This window comes from Artemia sp. Qi Xiang Cuo, chromosome 12 (genome assembly GCF_049724085.1).
Source record: "Artemia sp. Qi Xiang Cuo chromosome 12, ASM4972408v1, whole genome shotgun sequence".
NCBI classification, from domain to species: Eukaryota; Metazoa; Arthropoda; class Branchiopoda; order Anostraca; family Artemiidae; genus Artemia; species Artemia sp. Qi Xiang Cuo.
Genome location: NC_142805.1, coordinates 66,799,343 through 66,817,583, shown reverse-complemented (window position 1 = coordinate 66,817,583; position 18,241 = coordinate 66,799,343). Strand labels below are relative to the sequence as shown.

At 36.5% G+C, this 18,241-nt stretch overlaps 1 protein-coding gene across 1 annotated transcript in view; it reads left to right on the top strand.

Annotated features, from left to right (window-relative positions):
- The first annotated feature begins 406 nt into the window (after window positions 1-406).
- Window positions 407-18,241, top strand: part of LOC148946421 (vacuole membrane protein 1-like) — a 31,587-nt gene continuing 13,752 nt past the window's right edge. The window contains exons 1-4 of the mRNA XM_089097691.1: window positions 407-514; window positions 5,068-5,258; window positions 7,899-8,130; window positions 13,039-13,119. Of these exons, the coding sequence (XP_088953817.1) occupies window positions 407-514; window positions 5,068-5,258; window positions 7,899-8,130; window positions 13,039-13,119 (612 nt within the window). The remainder of the gene's footprint in view (window positions 515-5,067; window positions 5,259-7,898; window positions 8,131-13,038; window positions 13,120-18,241) is intronic.

The window sequence follows — 18,241 nt, the reverse complement described above, 5'->3', positions numbered from 1 at the left end:
GTTTTCAATTCGGCGAGGGTTACAGCCCTCCATAAAGATAGTAACCCCAAGCAACCTTCGATTCACCTCTCTATCTCTATTCTCTCTGATTTTTCTAAAATATATGGAGTGTTGCATCTACAATAGAGTGATGAATTATCTGACTTAAGTCTAACTTCTTCATCATGTGTCAGTTTGGATTCAGGCCTGGGCACTCTACAGAGCATGCTATACTGGTTTACTTGAATATGCAAGCCATGAAAAACTGTCACTCCGAAGGTCCAGATGGGTCGTCAACTTACCTCATCAAGAAAACCAGCTATGTCAGAGTTATCGCACATGTCATCAATTTTTGCTTTAAGACTGGAGGGCTATACCCCTCCACAAAGGTAGTAACCCCAAGCAGCCTTCGAACCGCCGCACTGCAATGGACCATGACGAAATACCAGCTATAATATTTGTGGATGCGAAGAAAGCATTTGGTACGATTTGTCATCTGATTCTTCTGGGTAAGCATGACAACTGCAGAATAAGGGTAATGCTCTCTTACTCATCCAATCTTTCCTTACTGGTAGAAATCAATTTGTGGATAGAGGTACAATAGGATCGGTAAAAGCCCCATGTTCAGGAAAGGTAGGAGTACCACAAGGTTCAATTCTCGGACCACTTTTGTTTCTAATGTATGTCAGTGACCTTACGGACGCAATCGCAGGTGATAGGTTTGCTCCACTATTCGCTGACGACACAGAAAATTCCGTCACAGGTCTGTATCTGTCACATCTGTTGTAGTCTAATTAAGTTATTGCAGTGGTTTGCTGACAACCACATTATTTTAATTTCATCAAATACCCATTTTATCAATTTTTATTGACTTTCTCATGCCCTGCTGTCACTTTCTCAAATATCTGTCCATTTTAACGGAGAACTAGTTACCGTTACTAGAAAGGAATCTTGTAAGTACCTAGGTCATATAGTTGATTTTATAGTTGAAAATTTATCTTGGAAGCTTCATCTTGATCGACTAAGGATTCAGCTAGAAAGGATTGTAGGGCTACTGTGGTGTCTAAAATTTTACCTCCTTTTCCCTGCCCTTAAGTTAGTTTATTTTCGTTAATTCATTCTTTATTTTAATTATCGTCCCATTTCTTATTTTAATCTTTTAAATCTCAAATTTTATTATGAAAAAGCTTAAGTTTTTTTCTGAGAAAAGCTTACCTTCTGTTTTAAGTCCATAAATGGTTCAAGATTCATAAATGGTTCAGAAGTAGCATATGTTACAAACTAAATAGCGTAATTACATATGAAAACCTTTTTCATTAAAAATTGAATTCTCAATTTTTTCTAATTGTTAAGGTTGTGTAAGTTTTCACTTAACCAGTTCAAACAACCCAATTTCGATTTCAATAAAGGCTTCAGGAGTAACATAAGTTAAAAACTAAATAGCGTAATTACATATGGAAACCCTTTTCATTAAAAATTGAATTCTCAAATTTTCCCAATTGTTAAGGTTGTGTAAGTTTTCACTTAACCAGTTTAAACAACCCAGTTATATTGTCACTGTCCTTGATATTTAAAAATTTTTAAAAGTCTCCTTTTTTCATCTAGGATCATAAATGGTTTAGAATTCAGTATAAAGGCTCAGTAAGCTAGTATCTTGCTTGTTACCAACTAAATAGCGTAATTACATATGGAAACCTTTTTCATTAAAAATTGAATTCTCGATTTTTCCTAATTTTTAAGGTTGTATAAGTTTTCACTTAACCAGTTTAAACAACTCAATTTCATTGTCACTGTCCTTGGTACTTTCAATATTTTAAAAGTCATTTATTCATCTTGGTTCATAAACGGTTTAGAATTCAGGATAAAGGCTCAGTAAGCTCGTATCTTGCTTGTTACCTGTTAAATAGCATATGCGACTGCCGTCTTTTTCCATAAATAAGAAAAGTGAAGCAAATGTGTCTAAAATTTCACAGAGCTTGATTTTTTTTTTCGTGTTACTATACGTTACGTTTGTTACGGCCAAGTTGATCCGAACATTCATCCTGTGTTTTATTGCGTGATGTCACCTTTCACTCTTTTGGTTCCGTTGTTCGGGATATGGTTTTCAAGCTTGGCTTTTTGCTGCCTTCTTAGTCTTCCAGTGATCATGTCTGTATTTACAAAGTTGGGTATGTGTAAATATATATTTTTGTCGGATTAACGTCAAAACGGCTGACTGACCGTATTTCAAACAGTAGGCTGTAAGAAATGAGTGGTTCAATCCCGCTTTCTTGGGCTATAACGAGAGAAAGGTTGAGATGACTAGAGGACGTTCCGCGGGTGTGATGATAGATTGCCGAAAATTGTCGTTTTCAGCCAATTGTCTAGGGCTAAACGGTAAGCAGGTCGTCCGTTGTTGGGGTGGGAGGATTTCATAAAGAAAGATTTAAAGGAAATGGTAACTTCCTGAGAAGGTGTAAAAAAGGAGGCTTCGAATAGATTGGGATGGAGGAGGAGAGTGTGTAGCCATGTTGGCCTCAGACGGCTTGGTGCTGCGGTGAGTTGTTAGTAGTAGCAGCGGTAGTATTTTACCCGAAAGCGTGTCTCCTCATATTTTGTGAGTTTTCTTTTTTAATGAGAGCTATCTCTTCCACTGGAAAGGTTGCGAAAACACCTAGGGATCTTGATTTTAAAGGACAGAAACTGAAAAATTCTGAAAACTAGAGAACAATGGCCCTTTTATCTTTATTATTTAATAAATATTTTCAAAAGCCTATACATAAAAGTTCATCAACTTTTGATTCGAGAAAATTTTGTCCACTGCCTGCACCAATTTGGATTTTGTCCTTAATGCTCTATCAAACTTACTTACATACATTTAATTTATTTCCTTAAAAACAAAGGTCTGGTCTTCTTTAGACCTTGGCTTTAATAAAGCTGCTACTTTTTCTTAATCAGGTAAAGACGCAGTGAGGAAATCCCCAGGCATTGCATTTTTCTAGATATGGGGGCTTGTGAAGTTTGTTCAAGCCTCCTGTTAATTTTTTTTTGTACTAAATATGAGCCCTCCAGTGTAAAAATGTGAAGTTTTTGACGAACCAATTATGATAGCTAAAGAAAATGTAAAGAATTCACATCTAGACTTAGCACCTCAAAAGCTGTCGTCGTTAGGTTCAAAGAGAATTAGCTCCTCAAACTTAGACTTAGCACCTCAAAACCTGTCGTCATTAGGCTCAAACAGCGATTTTTTTTTTTAACGTGCTAGTATCTCCTATGCAGAGACTACCTTCAACTCAAATTCTAGCTCTATCAGATTTACTTTCCTTGGGCCCCTTCCCTAAACTTTGCCACGTCGCGCAAATTCAAAGTTCCAACAACACAAGGAATTTTTTTTTATCTTGGATAGTCAAAAAAGTAGTAGGTTCATGTTACCCCCCATGTTGTATAAGATTATGCAATAAAAATCGCGTTTTTACGCATTAGCTTCTCTGAGGCAGAGGTCACCTTCTGTTAAAATTTTAGCTCTATTGGAGACAAAATGGGCCAAGCATGAAAACCCTTCCCATGGGCCCTTCCCTGAACTTTGGCCTGCCACGCAAATTCAAAGTTTCTATGACGCAGTGCTCGCATCATTTTAAGTTTCAAATCCAACTGCCCAACCAAGATATAGCATTTTTGCAGGGTATTTTGATCTTGAATGGTCAAAAAAATACTACGTCCATGCTACTCGTCATAGGATACATATGCAAACAAATCACGATGATCGGCAGGTCGGTTTTGGCGTTACTACTACTAACTACTCACCGCAGTACCGAGCCGCCTAAGGCCAACACAGCTACACACGCTCCTCCTCAATCCCATCTATTCAAGCCCTTCTTTTTACACCCTCCCAGGAGGTTGCCATTTCCTTTTAATATTTTCTTCATGACATCCTCCCACCCAAACAACGGACAACCTGCTTTCCATTTATCCCTAGATGGTTGGCCGAAAAGGACAATCTTCGGCAATCTGTGATTCCTTATCCGCAGAACGTGCCCTAGCCATCTCATCCTTTCTCTCATTATGACCCTAGTTTAAGCGGGATTGAACCCCGCTTTAACTAGCTGGGACATGGTTCACGTAAAACTTTTTGGACATGCATGGCTTTCCAAGATGTATACCAGGTTGGGAAAGTGAGCAATCCATCGCCAAGTACTCTAAAGTTTTTTCCCCAATGAGCGCAAAACAATTGGTGAGGGATTGAAGGACCTCATTTTTAAAAAGTCATTCTCGCAAAAAGTGGCTTTCTAGTTTCTACTCAGATGAAAAACTAAGTTGGGTTTATTTTATTTTGATAAATATTACCCTAATTTGCTTATTTTCTTTATCTAATTTAATCCAAATAAGCCTAATTTCTATTCAACATTTTAGACTGTAGTTTTGTGTTTTGAAGATATTATAGTCTAACTCAGTGATAGTCAGAAACCCAGGAAAATTATGTACCTTATTCCATAATTTACGCCACATTCTACTCTTGCATCGCCGATTAACGCTACGTTGACAAGGTATATGCAGAGGTAATCTAACTGCCTATATGCAATTAGCTCACGCAACCGAAGTCAAAGCGTACCACTGTTTTACTTCAAGTCCGTTATAAATTTTTCTTATTTAAGTTTATTTATTATAAAAAAGAATTTTACTTTTTCAATTTTATTTACATAAATAAAATTAAACCTTAAGTCTTTGTATAGTATATTAAAAGCTAAATGCATATTAAATGCGTTCAATACGTTGTAGAAATTAGATGTTTCTCCTGGTACTATATATATATATATTTTTTTCATAAACAAATAAATAAATTAAACAACATTTTCACGCTAGAGAAACCCTAAATATTAAATAATATTAAATTATTTAATATAAAATATTAAATTCAGATGCCTACTCGTACACAAATTTTAGCCCACTAAGCCAATGGTAGGTGTGCCATGTGGATGGTTCCAACAGATAACAAGCTGAATATGTTCGACGAAATCAGGTTCCAACCCAGGTTTTTAGCCTGTTGGTAAAATGGGTTCTAACTATAACTGAGCTCAAGTTTTGTATATTAGTTACATAAAATGTTTTCAGGTAGTCCAATCAGCGGAAAAGAAGGTGTTATGGTGTTTATACTGGATAGGTTTAGGATTTTTATCATCTGCCGGCTTTGGATTTGGACTTCATACTTTTCTTCTCTATCTTGGCCCACACATAGCCAAAGTAACACTAGCTGCCTACGAATGCGGCACCCTGAACTTTTTGGAACCGCCGTATCCTGACGAGTAAGAAAGCTTTGCATATTTATTTGCTATTATCTCTTTTTTTACGGTCCAGTGAATTTAGTTCAAACTGCCCGAAACAAATGTGTTGAGTTTAGAAGAGAGGAGATAATTTTTGGATCTCAAAGGGCTTCAAGTGGAATTTTGAGCAAGGTCTGACTGTGCATAGGTGTAACCAGCCAGGGTTTATAGGGGGATGGGTAGAAGATGTTTTTTTAAAGGGCTGGGCTTACATCTGCTACTTCAAAAAAGACATTCTATTATCGAAATGAATTTATGAAAATTATTGTGAGTATAAGAACGAATTCTTTGCCCAAACTTGAAGTGAGAGGGAAATTTTCTGACTTTGTTTATTCTTTAGTTTCAAATTTTGGTATTTTTAATACTTTATGTATTTCTTATCTAGATAACATTTTTTTCGGTTCACTGTGTCTGTTTTTTGTTTTAAAAACTATTTCCTACGTTGTTCTGTCTTTGCCTGTTTAGCGTTTTTTTTCTTACTGTCATTTTTTTTATTCAACTAATAACGGCTTTACTGACTTACTTAACTCCCATGTGGCTGGGTTGGCTGACTCGGGGCTTCTGTTCTGATGGCATCATGACAGTATTTTCAGTATGCCTCCCTATTTGTCGCAGTCCTCAGAAGTACTGGGAAGGGGTGGTCGGAAAAGTTTTTCTGTCAACGCTTGGAAGGTCGTCCTCTTGGGCGAGAGGCATTACTGCTTTCTTTAGAGGCTATTTTGGGCAGTTGGACTGGGGACATGTGTTGGACTTGTCCTAACCATTGAAGCTGTTGGGGTTGGATGATATGCATGAAGGGTTTACGGTAGCTTAGAGAGGACAGTGGCCGGTCGTTTGATACGCGATTTAGGTAAGAGATGTTTTTTTTGGGTTCGTTCGTTTATTTTTTCATATTTTGTTTTGTAGCTGTTTCTAACCAACTTGTATTATTTTTATAGTAAAATCCTGTTTCAACCTACCTTAACCCCTCTAAAAAAATATTATAGATCTGCCCCTCTTGTAACAATTTCTATGAGCACCTGTAACTCTACCTTTAGACAACGAGAAATAAAAGGCTAAATAAACTTTGTCTGAACAAAATGAGCATCGAGTGTATATCAGCAGTCGTCAATTCATTTTTGAGTTCGTTCAGTATTTTGATATCCTAAGTGCTCGTATATGGATGATAAAAGGAAGTTCTCACTGCGTATAAATCGTGCCTGAGAACCCCAAAGGAAAATTCCTAAAAACACATTGCACCCCATTCAACTTCGATGAATTTGCTCATAAAAAATGCTCCTTTGAACATCAGACACGTATGAAAAATCCTCTATGCCTCCTTAAGTATCTCTAATCCTAAATCTTCCTAAGATCCCTTAAAACTTGGCAGATTAGTATAGATTAGTTTAGAAGCGCAGATTAGTATAGAAGCGCAGATTATCATTTGCACTTCACTGAAATATAGATAGCTGCCTTAGCTCGAAAATTTTATTTAGACTATCGATTCTCCTTATACTGGAAAGAACAATACATCGATAAAAACTAGTGTTGAACTGCTCTAATAAAACCTGATTGGTTCTGAAAAAAAGGCAATAAAAACACAATTTTTCTGATGGGAAGAAAGAGAAAATTTGAATCTTAAAACTTGAACGATAAAAACTGTTGCGGTGACAAATTGGATGTTTAGCACAGTAGTATCATTAAGCGCTTTAAAGTTTTATATACCGTAACATAAACATGTTTTTTTTATTTCTAGAGTGTTTCTATTGTTCTTCAGATATTCAAAACGAGATGAAAATGAAAATTAGGATATTTGAGGATGAGTCTTCGAACCTTTTAAGAACATTTCCTGAAAAACATAAAAGATACTTTTAAATAAAGCTATGGGCCTAAAAATATACGTTTTTTGGCGTTAAACCTCCCATTCCCCCATAAGAATAAACTTAAAAATAGGGATTACTTTCCTCGGATGGGGTAAATTGTAGGTAATTCTTTTTTTTTACTATACGCAGGATTTTTTTTGTGTGGGTGTGTGGCGGAGGTACTAACGAAAAAAACGAATTAGATATTATTTTAATAAGAACTGCCCAGAAATTCGGAAAATTTAAGAGTTTCGAGGGCCCGAACCCCCGCCCCCCCCGTCCCCTCCACCGCGTACGTCCCTGCAGTACTAATACGACTAACAGCTTACCGCAGTACCAGGTCACCTGACCCAAAATAGCTACGCGTGCTTCTCCATCCCAATCTACTCAAAGCTTCCCTTTTTATACTTTCCTAAGAAGTTCCAATTTCCTTTAAATTCTTTCTTACGACCTTTTCCCATTCCATTCGGGGACTACCTGTTCTTCGTTTGACCCTAGCTGGATAGCTGAAAAGGACGATCTTTGGCAATATGTTATCCTTCATCCGCCGAACGTGTCCTTGCCATCTGAACCTTCCTTTCATTACAGCCCTAGAAAGCGGGATAGAGCTTAGATTGTTCTTTTTTCTCCTCAAAGGCTCCTTGAATTTTACCCAATCACTTTCTTTGGTCCAAAGACTCAAGTCCAGATTAGTTTATTTGGTCCGTGGGACTCGAGCATTGCTTCCAATTGCTTCCAAGCATGAGTCCAAATTCGAGCATTGCTTAGTATGTATTTTTAGGATAATCTGTCCTGATGATGATGATGGTAACAAAGTAGCCGTAACGATATGGAGCATTATGTCAAAAGTTCGCTTAGAAGCCATGATGTGGGGAGCTGGTACAGCAATTGGCGAATTACCCCCATATTTTTTTGCCCTTGCCAAACGACGCTCAGGTGAAGAAATTGAAGGCGAAGAAGAATTGGAAGAATTTACTAAGCTGCAAATGAAAATTAGTAGACATGAGAAATTAGTAAGTTTTTTTTGCTTTTAGGAGGACAATTGCAGCAAATAAAAAGATGAGCAACAATTCTTTTAGTTGCGATTTTCTTCTAAATGAACCAAATTTTAATTTAAACTTTGATTATTTAATTTTGTAACTAATTGGATATCTAAGGGGAAATTAAAATGCCATTGAGTAGCGACACGCACGCATGATTTGTTTTGGGGGAGATTAATGAAAAACAAATTATAATTTGAGTAAGAAGCACTCAGAAATTCAGAAAAATTAAGATTCTGGGGAGCCATCCCTCTCCCTGGGTACGTGCCTGATTACGCATGTTTTTTTTTTATTCGTCTACTTTTTCCATACCTAATTTACTGCACGATCAGTAAATTAAAAAAAAAAATTACCAGTCGCGTATCAACGTCATTACTGCTGTTATGAATTGTGTTAGAAAAAATGAATTGTGCTAGTAATAATAAAAGATACAAGATAAAAAAAGAAAAAGAAAAAAAGATTGATTTCTTGAACCTAATGATAAACATTTGACTATCACTAAAGAAAACATTTTATTTAGCATTTCTAAAGATTAGGTTATTCTACAGAGAAACAATTAGCTCGCATTTGTAACTTTGTGTAAATAACTTCTAGACTGCAAAAAAAAATTCTATCAGCTGTTACATATTTCTTTGTCTTGATTAAATTTACTTGCAATTATGTGTACCCGTTGGGGCGCACAGATATGATCTTTTGACTGGGGGAGGGGGGAAGTAAAAAAATACTCTGGTTTTAAAAAGGGCATATTTGACTAACCAGTTTTGAGGAGGGAGGAGCATTTTGAGGAATTTCTTACGGAAATTTGGGTGGAGAGGTGTTCCCTCCGCTATTTCCCCTCCTGTGCATTGATATGTGTGTAAGCTAGTTCGTGTTTCAGAAAACTTTTAAATGGTCAAGAACCACTTACTTTTTTTTCTCTCATTCTCCTTTTTAAGTACTTAAACATACTTTTTTTTAATAAGCTTGAGTTTAGCTTTATTTAACTTTAAGCTTTTCTATGTAAGCTGAACAACCTAGACACAACGGGTCTAGATCTGGTCTCTAATACCGTCTTTCTAGAATGGAGCTTTCCTAAAAGTGTACTGACACGTGCTTATCGTTAATTTAATCAGTTTTTTTTTTTTTTATCTATTTTAGATTTTAGGATTTTAATTTTGTAGATATTGAAATTTTTAAAAGTGACTTGTTGGTTTATTATGGCGTCTTTTAATTTGTGGGTTTCTTTAATTTTACACTCTTCTCCGATTTGTTCTTATTTGGACGCTAAATTGGACGTTATTATTATTGGACGCTTATTTGGACGTTCTTATTAAGACGCCCTTCTCTGCATTAGAAGTGAAATACACATCATGTACATCTTCTTTCCCTTAGTTTCAAATATTCCTAGGACATCAAAATATAAAAATTGTCCCCTCTGGACTTATCTTAGGTCTATTCGCATCGACCGCCATCTGAGAAGATTTGTCCTTATTGGTTGTTTGGGCATTAACGCATTTTCGTCAGTTTCGCTAGATTCAACTGTGAAAATAGATAAGTCAAACTTATTATTTAACCTTTTCAATACGTTTTGTCCCCAAATTTTAAACATCAACGATTTTTTAATTCCCAAAGACAGCTATACCTTAAAAGAAAGGCTACACCGGTGTTTGGTGCCATATGTAATATGTTTATATTTTGGTGTTTCTTTTTTCACCAACGTTCCATTTTTTGATTTTGACGTCTGCTACTACTAGAAATTGTGCAACTGCATATGGAGGTATATGGTGCATATAGTGCATATGGTGCCATATGTTATAGCTTATGTTCTGTTGTTTTTTTTTTACCAACGTTCCGTTTTTTAGTCTGACGCCTACTACTACTAGAAATTGCGTAACTGCATATGGAGGCCTCTTTCTTCAAAAATAGAACTCCTAACTAGTCTTTTTTTGGGGGGAATGATCTATTCTTCCTTTAAAAATAGAAAAATTTACCAACATTAGTATGTTTTTGAGCAATTTTGTAAACTAAAAAAATGGAAAGCGAAATTCAAAAATATAATTTGATTGATGGACAAAGCTTAATTTCGGCAATTAAATGATAATAAAATTGTCTCTTTACGTTCAGCCATGAAAACTGGAGGACTACAGAAGTATTTAAAACTTGTACAGGGAATATAAACTTTAAAAATTGAAGCGTCTAACTTCCCTCAGTCTTATTTCTCATTAATTAAAGTCTAAGGTCAGTTGAATCTCCTGTCAAAGAAGATACGATTCATAAGGTAATTCCTACATAGCAACCATCAAGTCAGAACAGCGTACAAAAATTGCACGGACGCGCAATTTATTAGCTTAAGTTGTGTACAGCGGAAATCTAATGGACAGAACAATGAATATGAAGACAGGATACAGGTTTTTCGTAAATAGGTTTTTATCTTGATCTAATATGAAGAAGCGTTACGTACAGGAAAGGGTTGCTGGGTTTTTGGCTATAATTTTGATTCCCATATTGTGATTAGAATTTCTTTTGTTTCAAAGGCATGGGTTGCTTTTTACTTGTATTCATTTTTCGTTATTGATTTTTTTTACTCTTTTTTGCAGTTCATATCTAATTGGAGGGGAGGGGACAATATCTATAGTGGTCTAGAAAGTCCTTTTCATTAATCGATTCCCTCCTCGCCGAAAGGTTGTCTGTACCTCCCATGCTTTCGACTTCTCTATTCACTTATGTTGTAGTCTAATTACTTAGATAACTGCACTCAAAGCAAAAGCTTTGATTTAGACAATAGCCAATCTTGGTCCAAAAGACTCGAAGCTCAGCTAGTCAAAGTTTTTGGGTGGGGGGTTATTCTTATGCATTAATGATATTTTTATCAACTGTTTTAGCGGCTAAGGCTTTGGGTTCGGGTAGAAATGGACAAAGATGGTAATAAAATCGGTGTCGTCTTTTAAGGCTAGAGTTCGATGATTTTTTTATTTTGCTCGGAACTAAATGAAACTGCTCTTAACTCTTTACTTCTTGATTTCAATTAATTAAGATCAAGAGAGAAAAGGATTGGCATTCTTGAAAGCATCATGTGATATAATTGTGACGTCTTCGGGAGGGGTTGCTCTATCTGCCACCTGATGTACATATCCGAGTGCTAAGTGTTCCGTAAAGTCTCGCCTCTTCCTTTTTTTTCCGGTACCCTTTTTGATGTTACTCTACCATGAGATAGATAGATATTTAAATATTTATTAAGTACATTAAAAATGCATACATACACAGGCATACATAGGCATAGGCTATATACATATATATATATATATATATATATATATATATATATATATATATATATATATATATATAATTAATGTATATGTATACATATACATTTAGTACATGTATATGTAGACAGCACAAATGTCTACTGACATACTTAAGCGCGTCATATATCACCGCTACTAATACATTAAAGAAAAGAAAAAGGTGGCTATGCTAGAAATTTAAATAAGGGTTTACGGCCTTAATGAGTTAAATCTTGGATTGTTTGCTTCCAGACAAAAAAAAACAAAACAAATATTTCTTAGAAATTATTTTACAGGGTTAATTTAAGGGAGATTGGCCACAGGTTTCCTAACCATATGTAAAAATTGTTTGATTTTTTTTTATCAGCACAATTTCTAATTTCGATTGGAACTAAATTCCAAATTTTTGGTCCAGTATGTCGCAACATAACCCTAATTGTATGGAATTGCAATACAACATAACCATGACCCAACATAACCATGGAATTGCGAATCAGCTGAATCAGTCGGATCAACTATTTGAATTAAGAAAATGACAACATTATTTTCACCTTTTCTTTTTTAGCAACACGGCTAAAGGAATATTTTTTTTTCTTTAATATTTTTTTATAATAAGCCATTAAAAAATTACAAAGAGCATTATACATTGTGATAGCAAATACTGCTACTACTAACAACTCACTGCAGCACCAAGCGGCCTGAGGCCGACACTCTCCTCCCTACCAATCTATTTAAAGCTTTACTTTTTCAACCCTGCCAAGAAGTTCCCAGACATCTTATATCTGGTTCTAGATGGTTAACCGACAAGGACTATCTTTGGCAATCTGTCATCCTTCATCTGCAGAAGGATGGCCCCTTGCCTCATTGACTGGGCAGTATCCATTAGCATCAATTGGGGGGGGGATTCTCCCGCCTAGATTATTTTGTTCTAGTCCCCTTAGATTTCAAAAAATACCTCTTTGGTGGGGGGTATTTTCATTGAAAAAGGCCGTTTTGTATACTTTCATCGGAAAAAAATGATAAAATTGGCCAATTTCTCCCTAGGTTTCGAAAACACCCCCCTCCCTTTAATTGTAACCTTCTTAACTGGATACGGTACATATTCAGGAAGCAGAAAGGGGGAGATTGTAGCATCGTTCAAATGTTGAAGTTGATAGTATGTATTTTGAAAGAAGAGGTGATCGAATTCAATATAATTATGAAGTTTGACCGATAGATACATTCATTGGATTCTCTCCACCCATATTTAAAAATTACTGCTTATTAGTTTTTTCATTGAAAAGACTGTTTTATAATAATTCTATTGGAAAAATTAATATAAACGACAAATTCGTTCCTCTTGGTTTCGAAAACGCAACCCCCCCCCCCTGAAGTGACAATATATTAAGGGGCAGGGGTCGAAAATATTTGGACCGAATATTCTATTCAGGGGAAAATATTGCAAGAAGCAGAGATCTGGAGAGGGTAGTATCGTAAAAATTTTGAAGTTGATAGTTCATACTTCGAAAGAAGAGGTAATGGAATTTGACTTCTTTTTTATTACCTCTTCCAATATGCTCTTCTTTGGTGTGTCGACCTACTTTGACTGAGCTAATGCATGATTTATATATTTAAGAGTATTTACGAGAAGATGAAGCTAACCGTGGAACGATTTGTTGAGAAAGTTGGGTTTTTTGGCATTCTCGCATGTGCGTCGGTAAGTCATACCTTTTCTAAAATTTTCTTATCTTGGAAAGTTCTTGTATACCATCTGTTCTTAATGAATTAATCTAAAGAGAATCCTGACCTTTGATTTCTAATGGAAAATGCTTCCGGTTTGCTGCGGTCAAGGGTCAGCGAAAGTTTAAGAAAGTGATTATATGTTTGAAAGCTATTATTAATTTTTGCAAAAAGAAAATAAGCAAAAACTGTGAGGACTTTTATACGAAAAATCAGGTTTTGGCCTGGGTACTCGAGTTATTGATATTTTACTGCAATGCGTATTTGTGTTCTTTTTTTTCAAATATTATTTCAAAATTACTACTACTAACAACTCACCGCAGCACGTAGCCGCCTGAGGCCAACGCAGCTACGCACGCTCCTCCTCCATCCCAATCTGTTCAAAGCCTCCCTTTTTACACCCTCCCATGAAGTTCCCATTTCCTTTAAATCTTTCTTTATGACGTCCTCCCACCCCAGACGAGGATGACCTGCTTTCCGTTTAGCCCTAGACGGTTGGCCGAAAAGAACAATCTTCGGCAATCTGTCATCCTTCATCCGCACAACGTGCCCTAGCCACCTCCACCTCTCCTTCCTTATAGCCCTAGAGAGCGGTATTGAACCACATTTTTCGTATATTTTATTGTTTTGAATACGGTCAGTTAGCCTTCTTCTTCTTCTATTTCACAGCAGGCGGGCTTTACAGTCGATACTATTTAGCCCTTTTCCTTTTGCTTCATTCTGTGGGCTACAGAGCTACTGGCTTGGTTGTCTCTTATTTGTTAGATATTCTCATATATCTTTCAGTAGATCTTTCGACTCAAGGAGTTCAAATATAAGGTGATAGATGTACCCAGAACAATCCTTAAGCAATTTCTCTGGAAAACATCTAGCAAATCTTCATCCGCTTTTCGAGCGCCCATGCTTCAGAACCATATTTGACCACTGTCATCACTGTAGCTTCTAATATTCTAATCTTGGTTTGCAGACTTTTCTTCCTATTCTTCCAAACTTTTTTTGACTATGAAACAACAGCATGAGCCTTGCCTATTTTACTTTAAATATCTTATCTGCTCCAAATATATTTAATAATAAACTACCAAGCTAAGTGAACCTGCCCACCTGATCAATCTTTTCATTACCCAACTTCACCTTTTCATCTTCACTTATTCCTAGCCTTAGTGACTAGTCTTCTTAACATTAATTTTCAAACCTATTCTAGCACCCTGAACTCGCAAAACTTTTATAACTTCATTCATTTTGCTCAAACTTTCGTCTAGGATGCGTAAATCGTCAGCATAATCTAAGTTCAGGAGATTTTTTCCTCTCCATTTGATTCTGTGGTTCCCTTTGCCTTTCCTATGCTCTTCAAGACGAAGTCCATCGAAATGATCCATATAAAGGGGGATAGAACACAACCCTGCTTAACTCCTGATTTAATACAAAACCAGCTGCTAACCTCATTTCCTACTTTAACCGCAGCAGTGTTATTCTCGTACATAGCACTAATCACTTTAATGTATTTGTCCGGCATACCATACAAGGATAAAACCTTTACTAAAGCTCTTCTATCAACAGAATTGAACGCTTGCTCATAATCTATAAAACTAAGGACAAAAGGTTTTTGAAAACTCAGACACTTCTCAATTATTAACCTAAGAGTGAAAATTTGGTCGACATCCTCTACCTTTTCTAAAACCGCACTGTTCTTCTCTTAAAACTTTGTCTACGACATCCCTCAATCTAAAAATTATCATAATACTAAGTAACTTGCACACCTGCAGAAACCAGGCAGATGCATCTATAATTACCACACTCACTTTTATCACCTTTCTTATAAATGAATTTAGTAGGAGTTTTTCTAAGATCGCTAGGTACTGCCCCTTTTTCAAAAATCATATTCATAATCTTCAGTTACTTATTTTTAGCCTCAGAGCTACCATATTTAAGAAACTCATTTACCACCCTATCAGCACCTGGAGCCTTATTATTTTTTAGTCCTTTTAGAACTGTCGCTAATTCCTCCTCACAAAAGTAATCTTCCTTCTCATGCAAGTTATCATAAATTTTTTCATTTTCCTCTATATCTCTTCCTGCAACTCTATCTCGGGTAAGCGAACTCTCAAAATGTTCGGCCCGTCTCTCTTTAGTTCTTTCCTTATCGCTAATTGTGGCCCCATTCCTATCTTTTACTGGGCATTGACTACTCCCTCTCAATTTGTTAACTTGCCAGTACAATATTTTACTATTATGCCGTCTAGCTGCATCTTCAAGATCCTCGGCAATTTTATCCATGGCCTCTACTTCACACCTCATTAGTTCATATTTTAATGTTTTCTCCACTTTCTTTACATTCCTTTTGTTTTCATATGATCTATCATTAAGGTATCTTGAAAAGCTTTCTCCTTTCTATAAAACATAAAACTTTTTCACTAATATTCTTAGCTGTAGTTCATGCTTTCTTCCCTAAGACACCTTCAGTAACTTCACAAATTATTTTTCTAAATTTATTCCAACCATCTTTCACATTGTCGAATTATGAACTCTGAAGCTTAGTAGTTAACTGTTCCTGGGAATTTTATCTTAAATTTTCATTCTTGAGTCTACTAGGATCACAACTTCATGGAAAATAGTTGTACCTCTGAAACTTCAGCTTTAAACTAACCCTTGACAATATTAGAGGGTGATCTTTACTTTTAACATAAATAACGGCACTCCTATATACCCTAGTATATAGATCTTGTATTGATCCTGCCAGTCTTTGGTTTAAAATAACGTAATCGATAAGGTTTGCTGTCTTACCATCACGTGAATACCATGTTAACTTATGAGCCATTTTATGACCAAACACCGTATTGGTTATAACAAGATTGTTATACCTACAAAATTGACAAAGTTTGTATCCAATACTGTTTTCTTTTCCTACACCAAATTTACCTAGACTAGGGTACCATATATCCTTATTTCTACCAACCTGGGTGTTAAAACCTCCCAGTAAAAACATCATATTTCTACCTGGGACCCTGTCTATTTGCTCCTGTAACTGTAAGTACAATTGATCTGAGTCACTAGTATCTCCGTCAGTCGGTTCTACAGGGGCATATACTACTATAACTATACCCTGTAACTATATAACTATAACCGATACCCTGAATTTTTTAATCATAAAATGAGCAATTAGTATTCTATTATTAATACCTTCCCAGCCTAAACAAGATTAAGCAGCTTCCTTATTCATCATGAGCCCTACTCCCTGTCTATATCCCATCATTTCTGCCCGAGTAAATAGATTCTATATCACCTAATTTCATGTTTTCTACCCCTGGGATATGAGTTTCTGAAACTCTTCGTAAGTCCAATTCAAATCGTCTGAGTTCGTCAGTCAAAATGTGGATACGATAGTTATTTTTTTTGACGTCGTAATATTCCAAGTTCCGATTTTCATGTTCTTTAAATGGTTGAAATTATTTTCGCCTCGGGAAAAGCAATGATGCCGGATACTAGTGCAGGACGGGGATCACATATCTTCTCTGGTCTACACCGAAGTGCTTAAGCCGGCTTAGAACCGGACAGCAAGAAGTCCCTGGGACCTCCATGAATGGAGGCGTTGTGCAATCCTGGGCCCATCTTGGTCACAGCATGGTTTTCAGCACTTGGCAATGCTCTTCTATCAACAATAGTCAAAATCCTGCACAGGCGTTCTCAAGCTTATTACCTTCGACTCATTATATATTCATGCCTACAAATAGTATGCTACTATGGGGAGGCAGCCCATAGTAGATAAATTTGCTAGGAAGAGGTTTTTCAGCCCGAAAACGCCCGTCAAAACATACCAAGCCCAGAAGAATTATCCATTAGTCTGAATCCCGTGCGAATGCTGTTACTAGGCTATAATTTCCTCGAGGGGTGCCATTCCTCAAGTAGGAATAGAAGAGACCACAAGGCCCCAGTCTTGCAAGTACCCCGAAAGGGTCGAGGTAGCCCTTTGCAGAGGCCGTTGTCCATAGACCTGGATCTTACGCCCTGCTGCAGTTGTCCTCCTATAGAGGATCCTCCCGAAATGGTGTTCTGCATCAACATGCAAATTAACCCATTACTGGGAGAAGGTTTGTAATTCCTGGGACTTGTGGACAAACCAGTGGTCCCTTTTGAGTGTACATTTGAGGGGCCTTCTTCCTCCTCCGCCTGTATTTATGACCCCGGGCGATGGTACCCCAGTTTCTATTATGGACCCCCAGGGACAAGTTCCCCCTTGGTCCGTGCCTCCTGTGGAGGTACTCAACATATCTTTAGGACGTTCCCCTATCACCACCTGGGGACACGCTGAATTGCCTGGGGGAGGCCAACTAATATCTAGCCTAATTTATTGATTCACTTCAACATTAGCTTGCAAAACTAATGTTGCAAAACTAAAATTACTACTATTGAAAAAAAATCTCTTTTTTAATTCGAATCACTTCTTGGTGAAAATGGTTCTCTGATATTCCTATCTGCTACTCCTTTCTGTTGCTACAATTCATATAACAAATATCAAATCGTTCATATGTTTACGTGCACACTTTCTAACAATGGGAAAGAGTACCTTAAGGTTCGTCATAAGGCCGATTTAAATCCGATGAGAATTCCTGTGCGGACAGAAATCTGGCCATTTCGGCACCAAATTTTAAACTTTCCACTCGTGCCCAGAATAGTTTCTTATGCAAACTCTTTTTATGTGAAAAATTGTTTGAATTTTCAAAATACTGTCACAACGCAAGGAGCAGAATTTTTCAATTTTTTAATGAAAATACCGAAAAAAAGTAATTCCCCCCCCCCCCTCTACTGCATATACTTATTAGAGTTTTTAATATAATAGCCATAATATAGTCAACCAAAGTCCAAGGTACGAGCGTACTTCATAATGTTATCAAATAGAGTGCACTCCATAATTGAATACATAATGTCCGTTTTGTAATAGACACAGGAGGTATATTTTCAAAATGCACCTCCCTCTCTTTGAATAAAAAATTACTTTTTGCAATGGACTTTGAGCTTTGGGACCACCCTTTTTACAAATTTTTAATTGGGTTCGAGAATTAATATTAACACTATTGACAAAAAAAAAAAAATCTTATTTCTGC